Genomic DNA, 26,009 nt, shown 5'->3' with positions numbered 1-26,009 from the left:
AGCTCCTGAACAGAACCTCAATTTAAAGTCTAATAAATTCCAAGAAAACCTCAAAGTGATCAAAATATCGTTTTTCCTAATCAATGGTGAACCATTACAGGAGAATCAAAAGGATGAAAGGAATGGAGCTGAAAACAAAAACAAACTCCCTTCTCAGGCCTACCTGTGTAACCCTGGTTACAGTTGCAGATAATCTGTAGGTTACGGTTGTCTTGGTAACAAGATGCTGCAAAGTGACGTCCACTGTTGGGTCCCTCTGGGCAGGGGCAGGGGCGACACTGAGCCCCGGATGCTCCTCCCAAAACGGGGCTTCCGTAGTACCCATCAGCACACCTGCATAGAGGACAATCAAGCCTTAGTAGAAAAAAATACAAAAAGTATTTAACCTTTTGATCATCTGACAGAGCAGGTCAAACATTGAGTGGGAGACAGAAATTACAGCATCTTTATTTGAGCTCCTGTGATAATGTTACTTTGATTTTAGTTGATTCCGATCCGCGGCAGTCATGGACTGCAAGGACCAGATTGTTTTCCTAAGTCATATGATTTGAACATGTTTGGAATGTGGGCGTGGCTATAACAATTGTCAGTTGCCAAGAAAATCTCAAAGTTGATTCTTCCAAAAATTACCAAGACCTGTTCGTCCCCCCCAGGAGTCCAAAAAATTAAACGGTTGCTATGGAGATAAAACCAACAGAAAGGCCGCCATCACTAAAAAAAAAAAAAAAGTTTTATTTTTTTTAAATGACTTTGCCACACAGAAAGGGGCATTAAGGGGCAAGTAGCAGCTGCCCAGCCAGTAAGGCCAGGTCAAAAGAAGCCGGCAAGGGCGAGAGTGGCGTGCAATGCTGCTCACAGCTTTGCTGCAGCCCGAGCCACTGCAGCTAGCTGCAGTGGCTCGGGCTGCAGGGTTGCTGCACTGCCAACCCTGCAGGGTTGCTGAAGGGTTGGCAGTTCGATCCCCGCTCCCCCTAGCAAACCGTTGTTGTCAAGACACTTCACCCTCCCTGCCTCCAGTGTGGCTCCACTGGTGTGTGAGTGTATGAATGTCCTGGTGACTGACAACCCCTGTCAGTCTGCCCCAGGGCAACTAGTTTACACCAGTAGTTTACCATCACCAAGTGTGAATGAATAATGGACACATTGTAAGAGCTTTGTGCGTCTGAAAATCCCTTGATAATTCATCATTGTTTCTTAGGGAGTATTTACTTTTCATTTTAATGTTATGTTAATGCATAGTTTTGGCGTTTTGCATGTCCAGACGTCCTGCACTAATCTATCTCCTAATCTCAGACCACAGCCGTTTCAGCCTGATCTTCTGGCCTTTCTGAGCCTCACCTGTCACACTTGTCTCCTCCGGTGTTGTCCCTGCAGTTGATGCACGCTCCGGTCCTCTGGTCGCACTGGTCTGCGTGGCCGTTGCACTGGCAGGGCCGGCAGCTGGGAAAGCCCCAGTGTCCCGCCTGGCATCCGTCGCAGCGCTGACCGAACGCTCCGGGCCGGCACTGGCACTGACCGCTAAACTTGTCACAAAGTCGGGTCACTGAACCCTCCAGACTGCAGCCGCAGGCTGTGCAGGAACGTACACAACCAGCATGTGAACTGATGTACAAGGCAAGAACGCGCGGTAAAGAAACGGATTAGGCCGAATGACAGACGAGGTTCTCACGTATGCAGCCCGAGGGTCCAAAGCCGTAGGTTCCCGGTGCACACTTGTCACACCTTTGGCCGATCACATTTGGCCGGCAGCGGCACTGGCCCCCTCTGACATCACACACGGAGCTCATGGACCCTTGCGGGTCGCAGTTACAAGCTGGGGGATAGACAAAGGGCTGTTGTGAAGAATGACTGATTGCAGAGGAAAAAAACTAAATAAATCCAGATGGTTCCTCTTCAATTTTTACTCAAACTACAGTGATTTTAAAACAGTCAGTGTTTGAATTGCTACTAATGTTCATCCAACTGCAGCAGCCGAGTCACAGAGAATTAGATCCACCTGTTTTTTTCTGCTGATGTATGTCTCTTTTGGCAAAAGTCCAGCAAAAGAAACATCAGCTTAATTTCTGGAACTGATTTCCCAGCGGGTCCAGAAATAATTGCACTGTCTTACTGAGTTCAGACCTGTCATGAGTAACACAGGTTTTGATCCGTCTCACTCACCCAGAGCCCCATCGTTTATAATAGCCGACATGCTGCTGATCAGTTTGGCGCAGGTGTCGCTCATCTGTGGGCGGATCACGCTCTTTGCGCCCTCGTGACAGTGGTACCGCTCGTAGGTCTGCTTTCTGACCGCAGAGGCAGGATCTCCCGCAGTAAACATATCTAAGGAGGAGTGACGAGGCATCAGAGCGATCTGGAGAAGAGAGGATCATGGGAAGGAGAGGATAAAGAGTTAACATCGGCTACCAAAAGAGAGAATGGATTGGACGCGAGTCTTTGGCTACGAGTCCAAGTCAAGACCGTAGAGGCCCAAGACGGGCAGAAAACTTCTAAAACGGAAACCCCTCTGACAATTATTCTTAAAACGACATAAACACGTTAAAAAATATATATATACATAAGGAGGAAAAAATATTCTGCCCGTTTCTGGATGTAAGCAGCAAATTTGGAAGCGTCAAACACAAAAATGAGCGCTGGGACAGTAAACAGACGGCAGCCCCCACCCCAACCTGAAAAAGAGTTTTTTCCATCACCACAGAACTAAGAATCTATGATGCTGCTCTTTTGGATTTCTCTCACACACCCCCCCCCCCCCCCCCCCCCCATATTCTGTTTAAAGGTTGAAGTTCCACCAAAGACCACTGGAGGGAGAGCAGAAAAGACTCTCGTGGGAAAAGGTCAGATGAATGAACGTAAAGTCTAGTTTCTTGCATCTAATTGATGTATTGTGTCCCATTCATATCAGCCGTGGGGAGATTTTTTTTAATTGGCTGATTTTATTTGAACTCAAGTTAGCTTTTTTTTTTTTTGTCTTTGATTGGAAGGTGGACAGACCCAATGGGGCTTCCTTGCTTCCTGCCAAAATGCCATTTTTGGATTGTTGTCAAGTTGGACGGAGCCAAGTGGAGTCATTAGTCCCCCACCCCCCCACCACCACTCTAGGGCCGTCCAGCTGCTAAGTTGTCTTTAACGCCCGAGATGCTGCCGGGGCACCTGATTAACACAGGTATAACACCTACCGTAACTCGGACCCAAATAAAAGCGGCTCATCATATCTGCTTTGCATCGTTATGCAACACATGACTCACAGAAAGTTAGTAAAGCCGCTTTCGCCAGGACAGAATCAACAGACTTACATCGATTGCGTAAGCACTTCACAACTGTAAAGTATTGCATATCAGAGCTGGGCTGCTTTCCTCCATCTCAGACACCGCTGGAGTTACGTTAATTCCCTGAACAGTTGCAGTTACGGTAGTTGAACGAATGTTGACACTGGAGCTACAGTGCTGGTGTTAAAGAGTTAAATCCACAAATACCCATGTCATTCTTCATTCAAAAGTCGGCTGTTCACTGTAGTTTAAAGGGAAAAGTTCCTCACAGAATCCATGAGGAGGATGGCGTTGGATCCTCCGATGAGGATGCTGTTGGCATCTTGGTAGCGTGTGAACTCAAAGCGAAGTGTGTAGATCACATCCCTCTCCAGACACACAGGCTGAGGAGGAACCACAAACCTACCACAGGCAGTTCTCATCAGCACAGCTGCAGACAAACGGAGGGCTACGATGGCGAGTACGGGGAGGTCACACACCTGGCACCGGCCGGGAGGGACACCAGGAGTCTGTCGTCATCTGGGATGGTGTTCCCGCAGGGGCTGCTAGTGGGAATCGGACCTGGACGGATGACGGATATTTGTACCTCCTCCCAGTCTCGAGGCATCTGCACAAAAAACAGATTAGGAGGTCCGGAACAAACAGGGATGGCGGATGAACACGGACACACACCTGAGACTCGTAGCGGATCAGCAAATCATACTCCATGGAGTAAGGAATGTTGCTGATGGTGAACTCCAGGGTGCCGCCCTCGGGGACTCGGGCAAAGCCCACATCTGTCCACGAGGCATGGCGGCCCGACTGGTGCTCCCTGGTCTCTAAAGTACAGCCCTGTGAAAAATACACAGAAGAAAAAGTCAGACCCATCTTCAGGTCGCTCCGTTGAGTAGAGCGTGCTGCCGTCTCACCTGCCCCATTTTGGCAAACTCAGCCTCATACAGGAAGTGATCCAGAGCCATAAAAAAATACCCAGACTCCACCTGTGTACACTGGCGTCCTGTCATGTGACCGCGGCAGCGACACTGACCGCTTTCCATGGAGCAACTGAAAAAAAGGTGTACCACGTTACAGCAAGAGACCACTACCGGTATATTTTGGTGATTCATTGTAAAGGCTCCAGAGATCATTAGGTGATGGGAGGAGCCAAAAAGCTCCAGCTTGGGTGGAGAGGTAAAGTTCTTATCAGTTTGGTGCTGAATTTCTGCTGCTTCGATTTCCAGTGTTTCTCTGTGAAAACACCTGAGAGCTACACATGTTACCTTTTCTTAATTTAGAAGTAAACTCTTGAAATCTCCTTCTGGGTTTTTGGTCATCCGTTCTGAGGATGTGGGGGCGGTTTTCAGATGATCTTGGTGTGTCTACCTGAAGCCTCGCGCTTAATGGAGTCAAAGTGAGTGTCTTTTGATCAAATAATATGGTTTAGCTTAGCCTGTTGAAACAAAAGCTTGTGGGTGATGCTTTTAGGTGCAGCAGGTCGTGTGTGGGTGGGATTGGGGGGGGGGGGGGCAGCAGGTCGTGTGTGGGTGGGGTTGGGGGGGGCAGCACTCACAGGTTGTCCAGCGCTCCTCCCACATCACAGTCGCAGCCTCTGCAGCCGTTCAGGTCGTGGCTCAGCCCCCAGTGTTCTGGCTGAAAGCAAAGTCAAACAGAAGCAGGGTGACTGACAGACGACAGCAAACAGCTGAGTGGGAAACCCCCCCCCCACACTCACACACACACACCCTTAGCACCTCCACCACCACCTCCACTCCAGGTCGATCACTGTGAGAATCACACATCCAGCTCTCAGATCATATGACCTTTAGCAATCCAACTTTTTTCCTTTTTTTTCCTGGTTTTTATCTCTGTCTTTGATGTATTTAAATACTATTATTCTGTTTCCATTAGGCGATTGTGCAGCCGGGCTTACTAAAGCCCCTCCCCTCCGGCGGCAGGATTCCGTTTCATCCGGAGGACGCCTCCTAAACTTCCACGATCAACGCGATTGTTTTTTTTTTCATCACCAGGTTCTACTTAAGGATCAGGTCCAGGCCTGCCCATGTTAGGCCGGCTGTAACACACACCCAGCAGACGAGCCTCAAATAAATGCCTGCACTAAATTTAGACGCGTGACCCAAGCAGGAGCTCGCATTCCCGTCTAAACTATTCCTGGCTGAGTAGATCTGGGACAAGAGGTTAAAATATAACAGGAAACTCATCACTGTCCAACCTTTAACAGGCAGAGAGGAAAATCAGGCAAAAAGAGAAGAAAGGAGGCAAGACGAACAGAAAGAGAAACAGCTAAGAGTCTCATCTTAACCTGAGCTGGGTGATCTTGTAGTCAATTTGCTTGCTACTCTAAAATAACAACAATATGTATGAAGAAAAAGAAAGTAAACAAAACATGTACAACAAGGTTTATGGAGATATTTGAACCAGTGACCTTCTTCCATCTTCTTACCAAGCACTGGTCGCAGCTCCGCCCCGTCACGAGGCGCTTGCAGAAGCAGTCTCCACTGACCGGGTCGCACTGCGAGCTTCCGGTCACGGTTCCTCTGCGGTCACAACGGCAAGCTGGAGGTTTGGAGAGCGTTTGGGAAACGTGGGTCAGCCTCACCACGAGAACCTGCGGCCAGCTGACAAATGTGCGCAGTCACTCACGCTGGCAGCCATGAGCGCTGTCTGCACTCAGGCCGAAGAAGCCGGTCTTGCACTTGTCACAGCGCGGGCCTTCCACGTTGGCCTTGCAGCGGCACTGACCTCCCATCATGCCGAGCGCCAGGTCGGTGTGGCTGTCGCACATTCCTCCATTCTCTGAGCCGTCCGGATCGCAATCACAAGCTGTAAAACACAAACAGCATCCACACAAAACTTCATCGAGTCAGATGAAAGAACAAAAAACAGCATCAATTAATTGAAAAAGAGAGATTAAAATCTATATTTCTGATTTTCAAGGACCTATGAAGAAGAGGCATCTCTGTGCCTCACATGACTCTAAAGCCAGAGGCTTCCACATGAATAAGTCACTTCTGAGCATCCGTCACTCTTTAGCATTATTCTAATCCTTGAAGTTCTTTGTATTCTAAAGGATCTTGTGACTGCCGGAGCTTTTCCATCAGGCATCCAATGCAACTCAAGTCAGGCCTCATCAGGATCTCGGGTTTGGACGAGACACTACAAACTTTAAGAGAGACTTTTACGGCTGTTTGATCTATGTGAGGCATCCTTGGGTGATGAATTTAAGGTGGACTTGCTAATGTGTCACATGAAGAAAAGCAGCATCAAAGCATTTTAACCAAACCTGCAAAATGTGGAAGAACAGAAAGTCTTTAAACAAAAATGTCATTTTTATTAAAAAATTAAAAAAAAGACAAAAGTTCTTAAGCAAAAAAAAAGAATTGGTGTGCACAAATGTGAAGTGCATCAAAGTTTTGCATCACCTGTGTTCATGTGTGTCCTGAACAAATAACAACGACCTGACATTACTGAAACATTTATCCAGTTAATAATCTTGTGACACTTTTTGTGATCCAACTGTGTAATGTGTGGCCCCCGTTTCTAAAACTCTGGAAAATGTCCCAACTGCCCTTCAGGGCTGATCTGGGCTGTCTGCGGGTGAAAAATGATCAAACCTGTAGGGAGCACAGAGGTGACCGCTCGGTGGGCCCGTACAGAGAAAAAGCTGTGAGTGACAGGTTGTGGTGAACAATTATGCAACATGTAAGGGGAAGGAAGGGGGAGGTACGTGAGATTCATATGGATTTGTCTTTTTTAACTGCCTGGAGACCGCGCAGGGAGCCTGTTAGGTGCAGCTGACGATAAGTGTGCCCTATGGACGCATGCGCCAGCTGTGGTGGCAGCCAGTTCGTGTAGCGCTGTGTTTTGCTGTTGAATGATAAAGAAGTGTGAATCTGTGATCGGGAGGAGGGTGGACTCAGTGGGAATTGTGCTGCAGGAGAGGATGAGGGGCCTTAACGCAAAGCATCCTGGACAATCCCAGACATCCGTTGCACAACACGATGCCTGCACAGAGGAGCACACGCAGTAATAGGCTCCTTTCACTGCGCTGCAGGACAGAGCGCTTTAAGAACTCATTTGTCCCTTCAGTTATCAGGCTGTTTAACAAACTTGCCTGATATGAACTGCTATTTTATTTTATGAACTGTTATTTTAATGTTATTTATTATGTGTGTTTTGTTGCCGGACAACTGAATTTCTCCCTTGGGAGATTAACAAAGTTTTTTTCACAGTTGGTGAGGGTATTTCTTTTAATTTTGTTAAGTTTTGGGTTGTTTGGCATCAAATATCTTTATCTTTTGTCACAACTGTCAGCAAGAGTCTGTTCTTAATCTGTTATTGCGCAAATAAATGAAGGTTCAAGAAGAAAAGGATCTTCAAAACTGACGTTTCATTGCAGAGTGGTCCTCCTAAACTCAGCGGGGTCTGCCCACAGTCCTGGGGGGGGTGGGGGGGTGTTTCATCTGCAGCAGCACGAATGCTTAGGTCAACAATGCTTACGTTTGCAGACATGAGGGTCCCGAATATCCTTGAGGGGGTCTTTGTAGTAGAAGAGCTGGCACATCTCGCAGTTGCGTCCCATGGTGTTGTGCTGACACTCGTCACACACCCCGCCGCTGACGTTTCCCGTGGCCAAATACACCGCCATGTCGAAGTGGCACAAGTTGGAGTGGTCGTTGCAGTTACACTCTGGACAGAAGGAGACAGGCAGCGGCTCATGGGTCTGCGGCGGGACCCCGGACATCTGCTGAGACGGCGTCATCAGACTCACTCTTGCAGGCGTTGGTGTTGCGGCCCTCGGCCGGCCTCCACGGCCGGTCATTGTAGAAGTCGTCACACTGCTCGCAGTTCAGACCCTTGGTGTTGTGGTTACAAACACATCTCCCGTGAACCTTAAAGAGAGGGTTAGGGTTAGTTGAGTTTAGTGGAGGAGCTCAACAAAACAGTGAGAAAAGCAGAGAAAACGCCTTCAGCGCTCTCACCATTCCTTCTATATCTGCCCGGACGCCCTTGATGGGGGCGCACTCTGAAGCATGGCCGTAGCAGAAGCAGTTTCCGCGCACCACCAGCTCGTATATGGCGTAGTAGTACTTCTCCTTGATTTCGGCTCTGGGGTCCAGCAGGTTGTCTCCCAGGGTGTGGAGTTTGGTGAAGTTCACCCTCAAGTTGGTGATCTTCAGCTGATCTGAGGAGAAGAAGACTCTGCTTTAATGTAGAAACTGTGAGTCACATGACACATTTTGGAAATCAGGCAAGTTTATGTGTAAAGCAAAACTCAAACACAATGTAAATTTAAGGCTCTACAGAGAAGAAAAAACAGGCGAAAATTACAATTTGAGCAAGAAAATCCTTCCAAACAAGAGCAGAAAAAAGGCCCTTCAGCTGTAATACACTGAGCTCAAAAAGGGGTCCATCAGAGATGCACTTTGGGGGTAAAACAGAAGACTTTTCAAGTTTAGGGAGCTAAAGAATGCGTCAAAACGTAGATTTCAAAGTAAAAAAACAAAAATGAAGGAGGTCTGGATTCAACCAAAGCTCACAGAAATGGAAAAACTGCAGCTCTGGAGGTCAGCCAGTGGAGCGTGACGGAGATGAACTTGTGGGAGAACATTAAGCCGAAACAGAAAATCTTACACTGAACTTTGGATGACAAAAAAACACATCCATACGTGTTCCTTTTAAAAAATCTAACTGATGAAAAACAAGTACTTCTAATTCAGAACAATCTGAAGAGACACTTTTGCCAGTGTATCAGTGAAAATTTTGCAAAAAGAAAAAAGATAAGCTGCTTCAACCAACAAAAAAAGTAAAATTGCTAAAATAATTACATTTTAAAACCACCAACTATCAAAATCAGACTGAAATGTAAAAATTACCACACATTTGAGTGCAAATTTTCATATATCAACTTCACCCGAGTACCAAAAAATGACTTGAACATGTACTTTTAAAGACAATAGTGTAACTTCTTTGCTGTTCCTGTGCTGGTTTGTCTAAATTATGTTGCTGTGGATCAGTGGAAGGCACATAATGTTCACTAAATTTAATGATTTCACTGTTAAAAGCAGATTTTTTTGACTTAAGGGACTATTCTTTGCTGGTGTATTCGCTGTAAACTGTTAAAGAAGTAACATCCTTCCTTTCAATTCAATCTTCTGACAAGAAAACCAACTTGCTTCTTTACATTTATCCAAAAAAGTTCTTATAACCTAAATGTCATGTTAAAGCTCAATTGGAAAAGGGAAAACAGGAAAAAGGTGGATATAATAAAACATTTCCTTCATTCTTTTTAAAATATTTGGGGAGGAACAAATAGAAAATACTTTTTTCCTGGGAGATATGTGTTTCCTCCTTTTTAATCCTCTAAAAAAAAGAAAATAATTCATGTATTGCCATTAAAGTCCAGCTGTCAAAAAAGACGGATAAAAAAATGAGCATAAAGTGTGAAAAAGGGCTCTTTACATTGTAAAATGTAAGCAAATGTTTCACCAACATACAGCTTTCTCCCAGAAAAAAGTATAAAGCTATAAGTTCATTAATTTTTTTCCGCTTTGTCCATAAAAATGATCTTTTTCCCCCCTTTTACGTCATTATTGAACAAACTCGTTTCTCCCTGCAGACATTGAAGCAGAAGCCTCACAGGGGGATTTCTTTTCTGCCAGATTCTGGCCGTGCCGTGTTGGCTTTATCTCCAGTAACATGATCTGTCAGTGCAGCTCCTCAAACTCCAGAGAACAGTTTTCCCCTTCAGCTGAGAGTGAAAGCTGCTGCCAGACGCCGCTTTCATGAAACCAGGAGCTGAATCTGACACTCTGCTTGGCGCTGCAGCCGCTTTTCTGTGCTCGATATTTCATAAGCCTCTCCTGAAGATAACATGACATCATGCAGATTTATTGTTTGCACTAGTAGAAAAGTCAAAAGAGGCTGTTTAGAGGTTACAGAAATGACAGAAAAACCCTGATACTGGTTTCCTTTCCTCCTAAAAAAAACACTCTTTATTAATTCTGTTCAATGCTTTACACATCAGCAACATTAAGCAAGGATAATATCTGCTAAAACATATTATACACCAGTTGATCCACCAGCCTATAACTTATTCTGATCCAATAAAATAGCTTCTGTGCTAGAAAAAGGGCAGAAAGAAGATGTTTTAGCTGTTTTTCATTTATTTATTTAGTTGGATTTGCTTTTAATTTAAATTTTATGACCAATGTTTTTCATCTGATTGGACTTCAGCCTCGCTATGTTTTTAGGAGAGGTTTTCTCTGTGCTGCAGAAGAAGCTTCTAGAAAAACCACATTACCAGTTACATTCATTTACAATCTAATCCATTTGTTTTGTTTAATGACATCAGTCATCATTGAACTGTTACTAAAAACTCAGCCTGTAGGAGCCAGCATCTAAACTAGTTAATCACTAATACTTTCACAAAAAACTTTGAGTCTGTTTTGTTTTTTTAATCAAACACAACATTTCGCGTAAATATTTTCTGTTTTTATATAAAACTTTCAGATAAACATACATTTATCTTCATCATCATAAACCTTCTTATCGGATGGTTATTGGAGGTACTTTATTGTGCTTTTTATTAGTTTTTTTATTATTTTTTTGTCTTGGATCAACTTAAATTGATTACCATTGGCTGTACTAATAAACGGATTTTCTCAAAAGAATATAGAAATTATTAGCACTTTGTGTTATGCTTTGATATGAAAAGTTCATATAAATAAAGGTCGGTCGATCGATTGATTGAATAGCATGTTTAGCTTAAAATACATGAACTCACTGATCAACATAAAGTTGCTTTGAGGGTTGGACATAAAGATGGACTGCATCAGCAACTGTTCTGGACTCTGCAGGTTATTTTTCTCCAAAAACACCAAAACACAACTAAGTACACAAAAACTAATTTCTGCGACATTTCCGTCCTTTAATCACAATTGAAGGATTTCTCCTAAATCTTGTAAAATCAAACCGCAGAAGGAGCCAAAGCGCTCAAACGAATTGACAATGACCATCTTCTTTACATCGGATCATGAGGATGGTTGGGGTGTACATGTGGGCCACCTCCATGAGATATTTCACATCAGAGGACGCCAGCCCTCGCTGCTGTCCTGGAAACAAAGTCTGGGTTTCTGGGAAAGCTCTCATGTCCTGCCAGTCTAAACATAAGAGGCGGGACATGTGTGTGTGTTGAGCAACAGCTGCTTTTCACATCGCAGCCGTGTTTCACAGCCCCAGAGAAACCAACTGCTCTGTCCTCAGTCCCCTATGATGACAGACGTAAACAAACATCTACACTAAATAAAACCTTTACTTAAGATAAGTGACTAACAGGTAATACATCAATGAAACACAAAAGCTCTTTGCAGGAAATGTAGGAAAATCACAGAGAAAATAAAGCAAGACCAGGCGTCTTGTAATAAGCTAAACATCTGCCTTCAGCTTACTTTTGACTTAAGAGTCTGAGCGTGACTTACTCTGGATGGCAGGACTGTATGGATCCTCAATCCTGATGGACGGATCCAGAACTCTGTAGATCACCTTCATCAAGAAACACACATGATGTCAAAAGTCTGCGTGACATAACTGATGGTTGAAGCTTCAGCGCCACACAAGAGGAGCTGGGTTTCAAACCTAAAGAGGGATTTCGGACTTTTATTGCAAGAGGAACTAAAAAAATCTTTCAATGAAAGATTAAAAATGGCTGATTGAACTTTTCTAGGGTCTGAACAAAAAAAAAACATGGCAAGAGTTTGGTTCAAGCAGGAAAAAAATGCCCATCAGGTCACATCAAGGCCTTCCAATAGTTTATTAATGATCAGAAACTAAGGTCTTAGAACATTGATGGATTTCTCAAATATTTTTTTTGTCCTGGGATACTTGGCTTAAACATATGTTGCGCGTTTTTTTACTTTAATGAACCCTTTTGGATCAAATAACAGACTACTGTCGTGAATCACATCACATTTTTCTTGGAGGGCGCTAAAACTTTACCCGTTGTCATAAAAAAAACACTGTAATTGTGAGTAATTTGGGAGCTCACCTCTCCTTCTGTTGATGGCTCGATGTCAGAGTAGCGTGACTCGCAGATGACGTCATTGATGTTACGCAAAGGACCGTGGGAAACTCCAGGAAAAGAGGCGTCGCAGTCGTGTGAAAAGTAACGATACACCTGCCAGGTACGGCCGAAGTCTGCCGATCGCTCTATGAGCATGGCTGCTGGACGGAAAGTCTGCAAGGCAACAACCCCCAAACGCCTTCAGAGTTTTTTTTATTTTTGTTTGTTAAAAAATATTTGAAGATAGCTGAATGTTACCTTGAAGGTCATGATGAGATGAGTGAAATGAAACTCTGCCTCCAGATCCAGCTGGATGAAAACATCAGACTTTCCTGAGGAACAAAGAGGTGAAGACGGGCCGTCATCAAGACAATCTAACTTAAAACTTAAGTTATTCATCAAATACCATTGAAAACAAATCCCTGGCTGGCCTGAAGTTGGGATGTTAGAACCCTGTGTGCTATCGGCGCCATCATGGAACATGGCAGTGAGGTCAGGAGGAATTGTTTTTTGGTTGTGATGGATGGTTTCCTGACAGACCGTCTTGGCAGAGCCGAGCGGAAAAGTCCACACGCTTCCTGAGCTCTTGATTCTGAAGAGCCACTCCACACTGAAGACCACTTTCACTCTTCCTCCCTGTGATTTTTCTAAAGATCTTTTTCTCATCCTGAGATGTTCCAACGGACCAAAACATTCAAACGTTTTCCTCTTGAGTTAACAACTGAAGGAACAAAGCGTTGTCTGTAATTCTTCTCTAAGGCAGCAGTCTTCTAATTTTAGAACAACGCTCACCTTTTTGTGAAGAATCAGTCAAAATGAAATAAAAAGGCCTTTCTTTAGTACAGATCAGACCGGTTTTTAAAACCAGAAACTATGCAAAAGCTAACATTTGCAATACTTCTTAAAACCCAAATAAGTACATTCGAAGAAGAAAAAAAGTTTAAAAATCATAAATTTACAGAAACATCCAGCCCCCTTCCTCCCAGATTCAGTTTGCATTTTTCATTTCAAAGTTTCTGCAGAACTTTTGGAGGGGAACAAAATTCTGTAGAGGATTTACTTTGGTGTTTTCCTTACAGCGTCAATCTGTGGCGTTTAATATCAGGAAAACTCTGGATTCCATTCATTTGTCAAATGCACAGCTCCCACTGGCTCACAAAATTAAGGTTAGAACAACCTGAACAAGATTATACAACCAGCAGAAATACGCACAAATGGTTCAACGTTGACCGCAGCAGCCAGTGTAAAGCTTGCTTTGTCTTGATGAAAATGAGGTTTTTAGTGCCAAAAAATACAATATATTAACCCAAATTAAGCATAAAAAATGTTTTTTGAAGTGAAGCAGTCATCAATTGAATCCAGACGTATTTCTGGGGTTGGTTTTAATTCAGTTTCTAAGTAGATTTTTAAACATCTTTGGAGTCTTTGCCATCCAGAATCAAAAGCTCTCACTGACATCCGGAGGTGAAGTCCTCTGACAGATTCTATCGTCCCTAAAGCTGCTAAGCAGCCCCACATTGTGACACTTCTTCTACCGTGCCCTCCCACTGGAAGGATGTTCTAATCTTGCAAGCTTATTTCTTTGCCCCTTAGAAATGTATCTAATGAAAGTAGGTGAATAAACGATTTAGACTAAGAGATGAGAGGTGATGGACTTTGTAGACTTTGTCATATTTTGCTTCTCACTGTAAATTTATGATATGGTGTAGAACGCTTTCTTGCACCTTACAGGAAATGGTCTCCTTTAGGAGCAGGACAGAACAGTCTGAGCTAGAACCCAAACAAGTCTGAATCAAAGTTAGCAGCTAAGCACAGCCCATAGTTCAGAAAACCTGTATAAATCAAAACAGAGTTCAGGACACCAAGATTCAGTTCTGTGACTCTTACTTCACCAGGGTTTCTTTAGCGGCTTAGCCTTCAAAACGAAACTGAAATGGCGAGAAGTTTGTTATGCTGCATTGATAAAATGTGCAAATAACCAAAGCTTTACATCTAAAAAAAAATGGAGTTATTAATAAAGCTAAACAGTCAAACAGGCCAGAAGTACACAGTGCAGATAGCACAAACGAGCAAAGTAAAAAAATACAAATACCTCCGGGGACCCTCCTCTACGCCTGACTTATTCTCAGATTTTTACACAAACTTGTCAAAATACATTTCAATCAAAAACAAATGTGTCTGCTGTAACTCTTTTCATTTCTCTTCCTCAAAAGGTCTTGCCTTTTGCCAGGCCACAGTTGAAATATATTTCAACAAAATATATTTTTTTCGTCTGTCTTGCCTGTATAAATAAAGGTTAAATAAATCAAATTGAATAAAAGAAAAGAAAACCCTGCATTTGCCTTCTGCTTTCCCCCTTAATGTTTTCCACTCATGTTCTACTTTATTCCTCTCTGAGGAGAAACCACACATCAGCCCACTCTATTATTTATTAAGCCCAATTCAAGTTGGTCTCAAATCTTGCAAAAACTTATCTAACCTTTTACATGATTGTATTAAAACATGCAGCAATGTCTTTAAATAACAGAGTGAACATGTAGATTAGTAGGTCTCCTCACCGTTCTCCGACTGCCACCAGGAGTTTTTGCGGTGAGGCTTGAAGGTGGCGATGACGTTCTCGATCCGGTGGTTAATGGTGTTGTATACTGGGTTATACGGCCGCCTGGAATCGCATTCAAAGCACTTTTTCTCATCCTGAGACAGAGCAGGAAAAAAGCCAGCATCACACAACTAATTCAGGCAGAAACAGGACAGAATCTGAAGAAGACCAGAGATCCCGTGGAGGAAAAACGACATTTCTTTTCATTTATTTCAAAATAATCCAAACGTTAATTCCCAGAGATTTCCAGAAAACTTCAACACGCCTCTGGACCGACAACTTTTCTACAAATGCTAAGCTGCAAAACGTATGAAGGTTAATATGTTCCAAAAAGAAGGCACTTGTAGATTTGATCTGAGAACTTGCACACCAAAAATCTGCATCTGTGTGTAAAATTCTTCTGCATTAAAATTCGACAAACTAAATTTTACACACAGATGCAGATTTTTGGTGTGCAAGTTCTCACATTCTATATCACAAGTTCTCACCTCAAATCTACAAGTGCGTTCTTTTTGGAACATATTTACCTTCATAAAAACGTCACCAATGCGCGGTCCAAAAGTTTAAGAGGCGAGCTTTTTCTGTTTGAGATCATTCAGGAAAATCCTCACACATGTTGCTGAAAACAAACAGGAAACAAAAAGCATTTCACCAGGACATCGCAGAGAAAAGGAATTTTAATGCCCCTGAAGACCACAATGGACCAAGATGGGGTTGTGTTGAGCACAAACAGCAGTTACCAAGAAACTCAAGTTTCTATTTCAACAAGAAGATTGAACAAAAAACATTTATCAGAATAAAAATGTGAACAAATCCTAGTTCTGGTTAGAATGCGTCTCCTCAGTTGTTCCCAAATATTCCTGCATTCAGCTTGAATTCTTGTTCAACCATAAACTCACCTGCAAATGACTAACAATACAGTACGGCTCCTTCCGTCGCATTCCACATGTGGACGAGGCCTTCAGGTCTTTTTCTCGTCCAACCAGCAGGTCTCCTGTGGCCGGATAGCAGCTTCCATGGGCGCAGCCGTGGGCGTGGTCCGGCTCCTGGCCGACTGCAGCGGCCAGGACTGGGGGGGGGGACAGATCTACAGTAAAGCGGATTGTAGAGCACCATCGCTATTCAACGAGTGGTCCCTAATTTTCTTCAGACCACGAAACCTCCAGTTTCCCTAAAGCTTTGAGGGTAAAAATTATCCTCATCTGCACCCTCTGTAAAATACCTGCTTTAAACTTTATTTGTACCCTACATTTTGTGCAAAATTAAAATGTAATTTTATGACTGTTTTGTATGATATAGGCCCTGAATCCTCTTCACCTTTGTCATGGTAGGGATGACACATCAATGTCATTTTGACCCCACAAGACAGCACAGGATTAGGAAAAGTCCATAACTGTCAAAGTGAAAGCTACAAAATTGGACGCCAACACATTTATGTTGGATTGGATAATGGCACATACACACACACACACACACACACACACACACCAACTAATAGATTCAATTTATCTGTGCTTTTCCAGATTCTCAAAGCGTGTCCATTATTCATTCACTCCTCATTCATACTTGGTGATGACAAAGGCGTGGTTGCCAGTCAAGACAGTTAATTATGGATTTTCGACACTTTACCGAGCGACTTGACATGTGTCAAGAAGGAGTCGGATGTGAATACAGTAGTTTTTCAAAATAAAACTTGTTTCAGAATCAGATGAGAAATAAAACAGAAAAAATGTAGAAAATGTTTTTTGTCCTCTGCGGCCCGGTACCGACTGTCCCACGGACCGGTACCGATCTACGGCCCAGCGGTTAAAGAGCACTTCTCAACAGGGCCCTTTCCTGATGTCAAGTGTTGAGATGTCTGCACTAAACTGGATCAAAGTCTTTATCTCTTTTCCTGAAATAACTACAAGAAAACCAGCAGCTAATCGTGAGCCTTGTCTCACGATTAAAATACCCTTACAGAAGTATTTAAATTACAAGCTATTCGTCCTTTTAACCAGGATAATTTGAGCACACCTGTTGACTAGAGGCTAAATATACATCAAGAAAACCCTTCAGACAGACAGGTCTGAATGGTTTTCTTGATATACATTTAGCCTCTACAGACAGGTCTGAATGGTTTTCTTGATATACATTTAGCCTCTACAGACAGACAGGTCTGAATGGTTTTCTTGATATACTTTTAGCTTTTACAGACAGACAGGTCTGAAGGGATGGACAACCGACCATGCCTACAGGCTTCAGACCAGAAGTGCAGAGGAAGTCAAATCCTGTCACATAAAGCAGAACCAGGAGTTTTACAGACTGATAGTGAAGCTCTGATAAAGCAGTGAGGCTGTCTGTTCCAGGACTGGAGTCTCGGTGTGACTGAACCGGCGGGCAATGTGTGGGAGTTAAAATAAACCTTATAAACTTTCAGAACAGCAGCCGTCACACATTCCGCTCCTCCTTCACACTTCTGGGACCTGCCTGTCTGTGCTGAGGAGGAGACCATGTTCCTCATGTGAATCTACAGTCCGCCCACAACAGCTGCCCCTAATCTTCTCGTCTGCGTGACAACATAAAGTTCCGCCGTCAATCAGGTTCAACAGTTCCTCCTGAAACGACATTTCCGCTCTCGCCCCCTGAAGGACGGGGTGACTCCTCTGCAGCTCTGGTGGAAACACAGCTGGGACGTGCTGGACGCCACATTGGAGGACCTAACATGTTTTCAGGTGAACAAGCACCACTGCTGCCGGTGTTATCAGTAAAAACCCTTCATGTACAAAACCTGATCAGTTTTCTACCTCACTGATGGATTTGTGTTCAAGACCTGTTATTGGAGGATTTAATGAGCATTGATGTTCAAAAGTTTCTGCTAAAATCAACACATTCTACTCTTTCAATAAAATTGCATGATCTTTAGTAAATAACAAAATAAAAAACAATCAAATGTATTAATTCTTTCTTTACAAGCCCCATCTGATCATCTTTTTACTATTTAAAAGCGTTCTCAGTGGTATAATTATGTAGTTTTTAGGTAAATAAAAAAAAACCTGTGTTGTTTTCTAGGAGAAGGCAGTAGTTTATTAGAAATTCCCCTCTGAGGTGTGAGCTGGACAGCTGGTGCAGAGCAACCCCGCCCCCCTTTCCCTCACTGCTGCTGAGGGCTCTTCCACTAGCTTACAGCCCCCTCACACCCCCAACCTAATATTAAAATGCCATGCAATATTACGGCTATCCAGTCATATAGTTTGGAGCCAGATGCCAGGAAAACAAAGACATGCATGGATCTATTTGTCTACAAGTGGATGCATCGGAATGGAGCGGAGCAGTGAGTTTGTAACAAATGAGCTCTTTTTTTTAAACACCAACTTTTTTTTTGTCTGCTCCAGGTTCACAACAGTTTGAATAAAGAAATACTCAGATATGCAATTTGCACTTAATTTTCTTGACACATGGCAGTGACTCAGGCGGTTGGGCAGGTCGTCCAATGATCGAAGGGTCGGCGGTTCGATCCCCGCCCCCCCCAGCCAACTGTTATCATGTCCTTGGGCAAGACACTTCACCCTCCTTGCATCCAGTGAGGCTCGGCTGGTGTGTGACCGCGCATGAACGACCCCGGTGATGGTCAATCCATTATTATTATTATTTATATACTGTCTGTCCTCTCTCATCATAAAAAATGCAACAGGGACAAGTTAAAAACACCAAAAACACAAGAATGGGTCTTTAAAGTGGTTTCTTAAATTTTGTCAAGCAAAAATCTGCTTTTCTGTTCCTAATTTAACTTCTCTATTTATATTTTATATTTCAAAATGTACACTATATTGAGACGGTTTGTTTAAAATCAGTTAGGAAGAGGCCTGAGAAAGACTTCCCAACTGAACGACCCTGAAACCAAACGTCGGGCAGCTGCCAGCCAGAGGACAAACACACAGGTGTGTTCCAAAAACATCGCTGCACACCTGTGCACACACTCACAAACACACGGGCACTCCTCCACAAAGCCACACTCATTCACAATCACATGAAAACCCATGCTCCCACATTTCACTGAAGGTAGGAATCAAGCAAATGCTTACTGGCAACAGACAAGACAGCCATTAGAGGTTTAACCCAAGCACAAGATAACAAGCTAAGCTGCTCAACCAGTGTGATTACCGGCAGAGACAGCAACAAGCTAAATGATCTGAGATAAAGTCGTTTGTTCTGAGGCTGTTCCTTTATCCTCTCTGTCTGAGTCGAGGAAGAGTGTGAGAAACCACAGACAGGCCAGCTGAGAAGAACTGAGGAAGAACCGACACACAGTGCAGAGCTTCAGAGCAAACAATGAGAAGATCCACCCAAACACAACATGAAATCAGCTCTGGAAGCTGCTGGCACAAACTCAAAGCTCGACAGGAGGGAGCAGGAAGAGGGGACATTCATGTATTCACTGGGTTTACTTGTCATCTTTAATCTGTGGTATTGTGTCTGTGTTTGCTCGTCTGTAGAAAGTCTATATGAACTCTGCTTAAGACCCTCCAGAGTAAAAGATCAACATGGTCCTAGACTTGAACGTGTGACGGTGGCCTTTCAACCTGCTTCCATGAACACTCCTGAAGTTCCCAAAGCCCCTCCTCAAACCAAACCTGGTTCCTCCTTAATGGAGCAGTGATTCATCTTTGTAATTTCAGGGTGTTACATAAATTAAAATAATGGATCTGAAAGTTGAGCTGCATGACTAAACCCCTGAAAGACCGTGTGGAGCAGAGCTGAGAAGAACAAAGTAAAACTTCTGAGCATGCCTGGACAACTTCTCAGCTTTCTGAGCAACAAAGACGGCAAGAGTCCAACTAAAGCTGACGGCAGCAATAGAAACTTACACGAGGGACTTCTATTTGTTCCATCTAAAAGGTTGATACGGTTGATTTTCTGCAGTCAAAAAGGAGACAAGAACAAACAGTACAACCATCCAGAATGGGATTCCATCCTTTACTGTTAAAATCTATTTCAAGAAAATCGCTTCAAATTGTTGCTTTTTATATACAGTGGTGTAAAGGAGTACTTATCAGTCACTAATTCTGCAGGTCTGTAATGTTCATCAGAGCTACACTTCAACTGTAAGAGAAAGAATGTAAACAAAGAAACTAGGAAAACGCATTGTTTGACTTTTAAAGAATTTATTTGTATTATGGTGCAGAAAATAAGTGTTTGGTCAAAAACAAGAATTCACCTCAAAACTTTGTAACCCTGGTTGGAATTGACAGAGGTCAAAGGTTCCTTGTAGGTCTTCAGCAGGTTTGCACTGTGACTGCTGTTCTGGTCCATTCCTCCATGCAGATCTTCTCAAGAGCTGTGACCTTTTGGTGCACAGCCTTTGAACTTGCTCCACAGATTGACTGAATCCTAATTGCTAACCTTATTGTCCTGCTGGAAGATCCAGCCACATTTCAATTTTCTCACTAATGGATGGAAATTTTAACCCAAAAATGTTTCTGCCACATAATCCCTTCATCTTATTCTGCGACAACTTTCATATGACACTCACAGGCTTTACCTCCAGTGGATGCTGTTAGAATTGTTAAATTCAAACATAATTTGGAACTTATTATTGTCAATATGCCTAATAACAATTGAAACTGAAGCTCAAATTCAAATGTCTGCCCAATTTTAACCTTCAAAATGCATTCTAGCATTTGTAAGTAAAGCAAAATAAATCTGATTATGCAGGTCTAAACAACTTAATCTAAATATTTAAGAGTCAGCTAATGGCTGCTTGTACGACTGGCACATGGAAAACAAGGGTTTGTTTCCCAGAGGTCAATGAGCCTCATCCATCATGGATCCTGGGCCAAGACCCTTTGTGTTACTGCCTAACCATGTAGCCACAAGGGGGCCCCGAGTCTGGGCCTCGCTGTCCCCGTCCCCAGATAAAACACGGGGCTGTGTCAGGAAAGGTTTCCGGTGTAAAAATCTCTACCAAACTACGGAGGAGAATCAGTACAAAGCTGATTCACCATGGCGACCCCCAAAGGGCTGTGCCGAAAGGTGAACAACATTTAAGAGTCACCTACAGCACAGACCAAAAGTTTGGACACACGTTCTCATTCAAATGAATGGGAAGGTGTGTCCAAACTTTTGGTCTGTACTGTATAATATTTAGATTTATTCATGTCGTTTTACCAGCAGCCACAGGGGGCAGTAAAGCAGCCAACTTCTACTTAACATCCTTACAAATACAGGTTTCCCCCGCTTATTCGCTGCGGTTAGCGACCAGAGACACCCGCGAATACGCGGAGAACCCCCCCTCACCCCCGCGGTCGAAAAATGTCGGTCAAAGATCCTTACTCATCAAAAATCCCTCTGAAACAGCAGCAGATATGGCAGGGATTCTGGAAAACCAGCAGGACACCGCCCCTAAAGGCCTGGATTTGGGCTCCCCTGTCTAAAAAAAACCAGCTATCAGTTAAGTGTGAGAGGGCGTTCCCCTCCTCCCCCACAGCACCTCTTTTAGATGCAAAAGTCTCATACAAGCATCTTGTTTTTCAGAATACAGACTAGCGGGTCAGTATAAAATAGGGCCTGGTATTTACATATCAGAAAATGATTTCTGTTAAAACAAAACTGTTTCTCTGAAAGATGCCTAAAACTATTTTCATGCATATAAAAACCTTTTTTTTTTAGTCAAACCAAAAAGTAAAGCTATATTTTTCATACCAGTAATAATTTTTAAAATATATTTGTAACTGATTTTATAGAGGCCACACACATTCAGACAAAAACACTAGAATGAGAAGCTCCAGCTTCCTGTGAACGTACGTTTAAATAAAAGAAAAACTGAAAATTCTTCCTAAAAAGGGAAAGACTCTGGTTTAAAAAAAAAAAAAAGAAAAGAAACACCTCTTATTAAAACTTTAAAATCTTTAGATGAATGAAACTAAATCAAAACATCAAAATCCTGACATTTGAGGTACAGGTTGTTGGATGAGGTCTTTTAAAGTTCTATTTAAAAACATTTATTATTTAGCAACAAAATGTGTATCTTGTGCTTTCAAGCTTTTGCTATAAATTACATGTAAGTGTGGCAGCTGCTGTTTCTGTGTTCACTTATCCATGGCTGGCATGAAAAAAGAGGAAGAGCAAATATGGTCGTGCTCACGCCAAAGGACGCTGAAACTGGAATCTGAGCCAAAACGTCTTCCACATGAGGCAGCGCTTCAACTGTCAGAGGCACACACACGGACGGGGCTGCAGGGTATCCAGTTCATTTCCACAAACGGAATTCCACTCCCGACTGCAGTCAGCTTAGCTTTTGTTCGGGGATCTTTGGCTTCTGCGCTCCCTCTGACCAGCAAACACAAAAACACATCAGATTTCTGAAATGGGAGTCTCTATTGTGGGAATGAAACCAGACCTGCTTCTGTGTTTTAGAAAAAGCAGATTTTGGGCTTTAGGACGTCAGTTTCTTCCAGAGGATGGCGCACACAGACAAATCGCTTTCCTGTCAGAGGTCATGGCAATTATCTTTTGACAAAATAAAAAAAAACTAAACCAAAAACTAACTGTTATTTAAGAAAAAACTCTGTTAAAGAAAAACTCTTTCATTGAATGAAACCCAATCAGAGGTTTAAGCAAAAGTTAAAAAGCGAGAATTGTTTTATTGTCATATTCATAAATATATATTTATCAATTAAATTGAGTCACTTTTACAGAAAAAAGGAGTCGCTAAAGGGAGTGAAGCTGGCTAATTAAATACGATCAACTTATTTTTTGGGTTATCAGCTGATTTAGCGACCAGACTCAGGAATTGAATTGAAACGTGATCATAAAAACAGCTTTTTCCTAGAAACAGTCACGGGTTCTTCAGGTCAGACTGCCCAGCTCTGCCTTCACTTTGTTTGCAGAAGAAGGAGCATCAAAAACACGCAGAAAAACCAAAAATAACTGATTTCCCATTTAAGACCGTTTGTATCTGACCTTCTCCACTGACTCAAAACGTCCCGTGAATGCAAAGTTTTCTTGTTTTAAATCAACCAAGTGAGAGCAAATAAAACCCAATCTTTGGTGGAGGAAGTGAGATCTGGCATCGGCGTGACACATTCTTTAGGCACAACCTGGCGAGACGCAGTTTGCCGTCAAGCACAAACAATGCATCAAAACAAACAGTGCACATGCAAACACGCATGCTGTTGCTGAGGCAGGAAGAGATAAAGCAGGAGGAGATCCATCCATCCCTGCAGGCTGATGGCTGATCTGCAGGGAAGCATCAGCTGTGCAGGTGGAGCTCTGGGTGTCAGACGGCTCCTTTCAATTCTGGGCCAGGAAAAGTCAACAGTCCTTTATTTTTAACTCCTCTGGGCTAATTAGTTTACATTCTCCCTCTGTGTCTCCGTCCTGTCTTTGCTCTGCACCAAGCTGATAGATGGTCAGCTCCCACGGCCAGCCAGCTGTTCCCTCCCTGCTTTTATTATCTCCAACTCTGGCCTGCGGGCTCAGCTCTTCTGGTTTCCAGGAAAGCTCTGCAGGGTGAGCTGCTGTTCACCTTTTCTCAACAGCACAAACCAATCTTCATGAAACCAGGAGACATTTCCCGTTTCGTGAAGTCTGAGCTGCCGGCTGACAGTCGTCAGTTTGAAAGACGCTGCCCGTCACGCAGACTGTTCTGTTAACAAGGCATGGCGCTGGGAAGCAGCTGCTCTCCCTCATGTAGGATCCTGGAAATGACTGAGCCCACCCCTCCCTCGCTGGACAGAAAATATGAAATGAATCACCAGCAGCAACAGGTGGGCTGAGGACAGTGAGGCTGCAGCTGCTGGTTCTGAGGTGGTCATTTTTAGAACTCTCCCAGTAACGGAACACAACATGTTTTCCAGTTTTCCGTCGCCGTCCACGCCAACCACATCATAAAGCCTGAACTGAGCTTTGGGACTAATAATTACCACCACATCTAGAGAGGTCTGCTCCAAAGCCGACCAAAGAACCCACCCGGCTGCCTGAAGGTTAAATGAACACACATGATGGTTCCTGCTGGTTAAGCAGTTTTGACATCGGTGACTTGGATCAGCCGCGGCTCGCTGCAGGACCGGACGTTGTTCTGTGGTTCGATGCTCTCCAGACAGATGGAACAGTCCGGTACCCTGAAGCTGCAAATCACTCCTCTGATAAAGAAAATCGCCTTCTGCTTCTGTAAAACCTCAAACAGTGTGGGATCTTATCATTAAATCTCCGTAAACATGTTTTTTTTTTTCCTGTGTGCCAAAGCATGCACAAAAGGAAGCAATAATAATCAGGTTGTGGTGAACCTGCAAAGTTTGCTACGGGTCCGGAAGAGTTAAGACTCTGTGTGAGGCCAAAGACAGAAGGTCATGCCCCTCTGCAAATAATTAAAAATACACAGGGGAGTACCAGCATGTGAAGTCATGATTAACAGGTTTGACATAAACGTGACCCCGTACAAACCCAGAGGAGGAAGAGATGGGATCAATGATGGCTTTGTTTTCTTCATGGAACAGGATCTGAACACTTTACGAAACTGCAAAACTGAAAATAAATCAGGAAGATGTCCTAAAGTTGAGTCATTGCATCTGTACTCAAAATCTTTCTTCTTCTTTTACTTCCTGATGCCATGAGTCAGACGCTCCTCCTAAATCAAGAATGTTGGATTTCAATAATTTGAAGGTCCGTCATGCATCCCCCCCTTCCCCCCTTCCCCATGGTGTTCTCTCAGGTCACATGTAAACACGGTGAAGCCGTGTTTAAGTTTGACGCAGCTTAAATCTGGACGTCGACCTTTTTTTTATTAAAGAAGCTTCTACTCTGGGAGGGGCGAGGGGTACAATCTTAACGCACTTTCAGATATTGTTATCTACCTATCTATCAGCAAATCAGAAGATTTGGGGGCAGAGCTGTAAATGCTGCCTTTGTTTTGTGTAAAGACAGGGATGACGTTCGAACTTGACAAAAAAACTACAATACTGACATGCAAATGTAAAAGAGACTCTAGTCCACTTATTTTGCACAGCCTTAGACATAACTGCCCCTGCGGGTAGGGGCGAGCAGTCTGTGGGTGAAAAACAGGCAAAACAGAACATGCAGGTGGTCTGCATGAAGGTCGTAGAGCGCTCTGATGTGCCTTGAAGCGGCCATACGATCTTTAAAGGAACTGCAAGGCACACCCGCACTCCCCTTAAGATGCAGCCGCTCTTCTCCACAACCCTCCACGGGCCAGGACAACCCAAAAAACCTGCAGCACCCGAACAAGTCAGCCCCTCATACGTGTGCATGTGACTGAGGCTTTAAAGCCTTAAATCAGAAGCTATGAAACGTGGCATTCTCGCCTGACAACACGGCTGAAAGATTTCAAGGCATCAAAAGGCATTACACTATATTACCAAAAGTATTCACTCACCCATCCAAGTGATCAGAATCAGGTGCCCTAATCACCTGGCCACAGGTGTATAAAATCAAACACTCAGGCATGCAGACTGACAGGTCTGTTAGCAGCCGGACACACGGAGTCAGCACTGACGTCATCGCCCTGCCTCCCCTCTGGAAATTCTTATTCGAATTAAATAATGCGACAATGTTCGCAGGGTGGATGTTGAAATGAATTCCCCTCTTTGCATTTTCGTTTCAATTCTGACACAGAATAAGCAGTTTTTAAGTAAAAATGAAAAAGCAATTTGAAGTATTGATTTTTCATTTTGAGTCAAAAAATGCAGCTTCATTTTGAAAATGAAAAAGCATTTCTGGTTTTGACTTTTATTTTTAATTATGCTTCAGAATGGCTTCCATCCATAGAGTCCTGACCTGAACCCCATAGAACACCAGTGGGATGAATTCGAGCAGAGACTGAGAGCCAGGCCTTCTTCACCAACATCAGTGTGTGACCTCACCAATGCGCTTTTGGAAGAAAAAGAAAACTGAAAGAAAAAAATGTCTATAAACACACTCCTCAACTGTGTGGACCGCCTTCCCACAAGATTTGTAGCTGTAATAGCTGCAAAAAGTGGACCGACTATGGGTTAGGAATGGAATGGCACTTCAGTTCATATGTGAGTCAAGGCAGGTGACCCAGTATGTTTGTGTATTTGTTTGAGTCTCTGTGTGTGTGTGTGGG

General features: G+C 43.4%; 1 protein-coding gene across 3 annotated transcripts in view; it reads right to left on the bottom strand.

Annotated features, from left to right (window-relative positions):
* lamb2 (laminin, beta 2 (laminin S)) overlaps positions 1-26,009 on the bottom strand; it is a 44,217-nt gene that overhangs the window by 10,735 nt on the left and 7,473 nt on the right. For all 3 annotated transcript variants that reach the window (XM_078949595.1, XM_023956372.2, XM_078949594.1), the window contains exons 3-21: positions 15,826-15,995; positions 14,886-15,021; positions 12,586-12,659; positions 12,313-12,501; positions 11,747-11,810; positions 8,249-8,451; positions 8,038-8,158; positions 7,767-7,955; positions 5,910-6,089; positions 5,710-5,822; positions 4,819-4,898; positions 4,178-4,313; positions 3,942-4,100; positions 3,749-3,876; positions 3,539-3,671; positions 2,161-2,353; positions 1,670-1,813; positions 1,339-1,570; positions 164-333 (exon numbers count right to left, since the gene is read on the bottom strand). In XM_078949595.1, the coding sequence (XP_078805721.1) occupies positions 164-333; positions 1,339-1,570; positions 1,670-1,813; positions 2,161-2,353; positions 3,539-3,671; positions 3,749-3,876; positions 3,942-4,100; positions 4,178-4,313; positions 4,819-4,898; positions 5,710-5,822; positions 5,910-6,089; positions 7,767-7,955; positions 8,038-8,158; positions 8,249-8,451; positions 11,747-11,810; positions 12,313-12,501; positions 12,586-12,659; positions 14,886-15,021; positions 15,826-15,995 (2,814 nt within the window). The remainder of the gene's footprint in view (positions 1-163; positions 334-1,338; positions 1,571-1,669; positions 1,814-2,160; positions 2,354-3,538; positions 3,672-3,748; positions 3,877-3,941; positions 4,101-4,177; positions 4,314-4,818; positions 4,899-5,709; positions 5,823-5,909; positions 6,090-7,766; positions 7,956-8,037; positions 8,159-8,248; positions 8,452-11,746; positions 11,811-12,312; positions 12,502-12,585; positions 12,660-14,885; positions 15,022-15,825; positions 15,996-26,009) is intronic.

The sequence above is a fragment of the Oryzias latipes genome, chromosome 7 (genome assembly GCF_053564925.1).
Source record: "Oryzias latipes strain Hd-rR chromosome 7, Olatipes_Hd-rR_3.1".
Lineage (NCBI taxonomy): Eukaryota > Metazoa > Chordata > Actinopteri > Beloniformes > Adrianichthyidae > Oryzias > Oryzias latipes.
The sequence above is the reverse complement of the archived record's forward strand: the minus strand, read 5'-3'. Positions and strand labels throughout refer to the sequence as shown.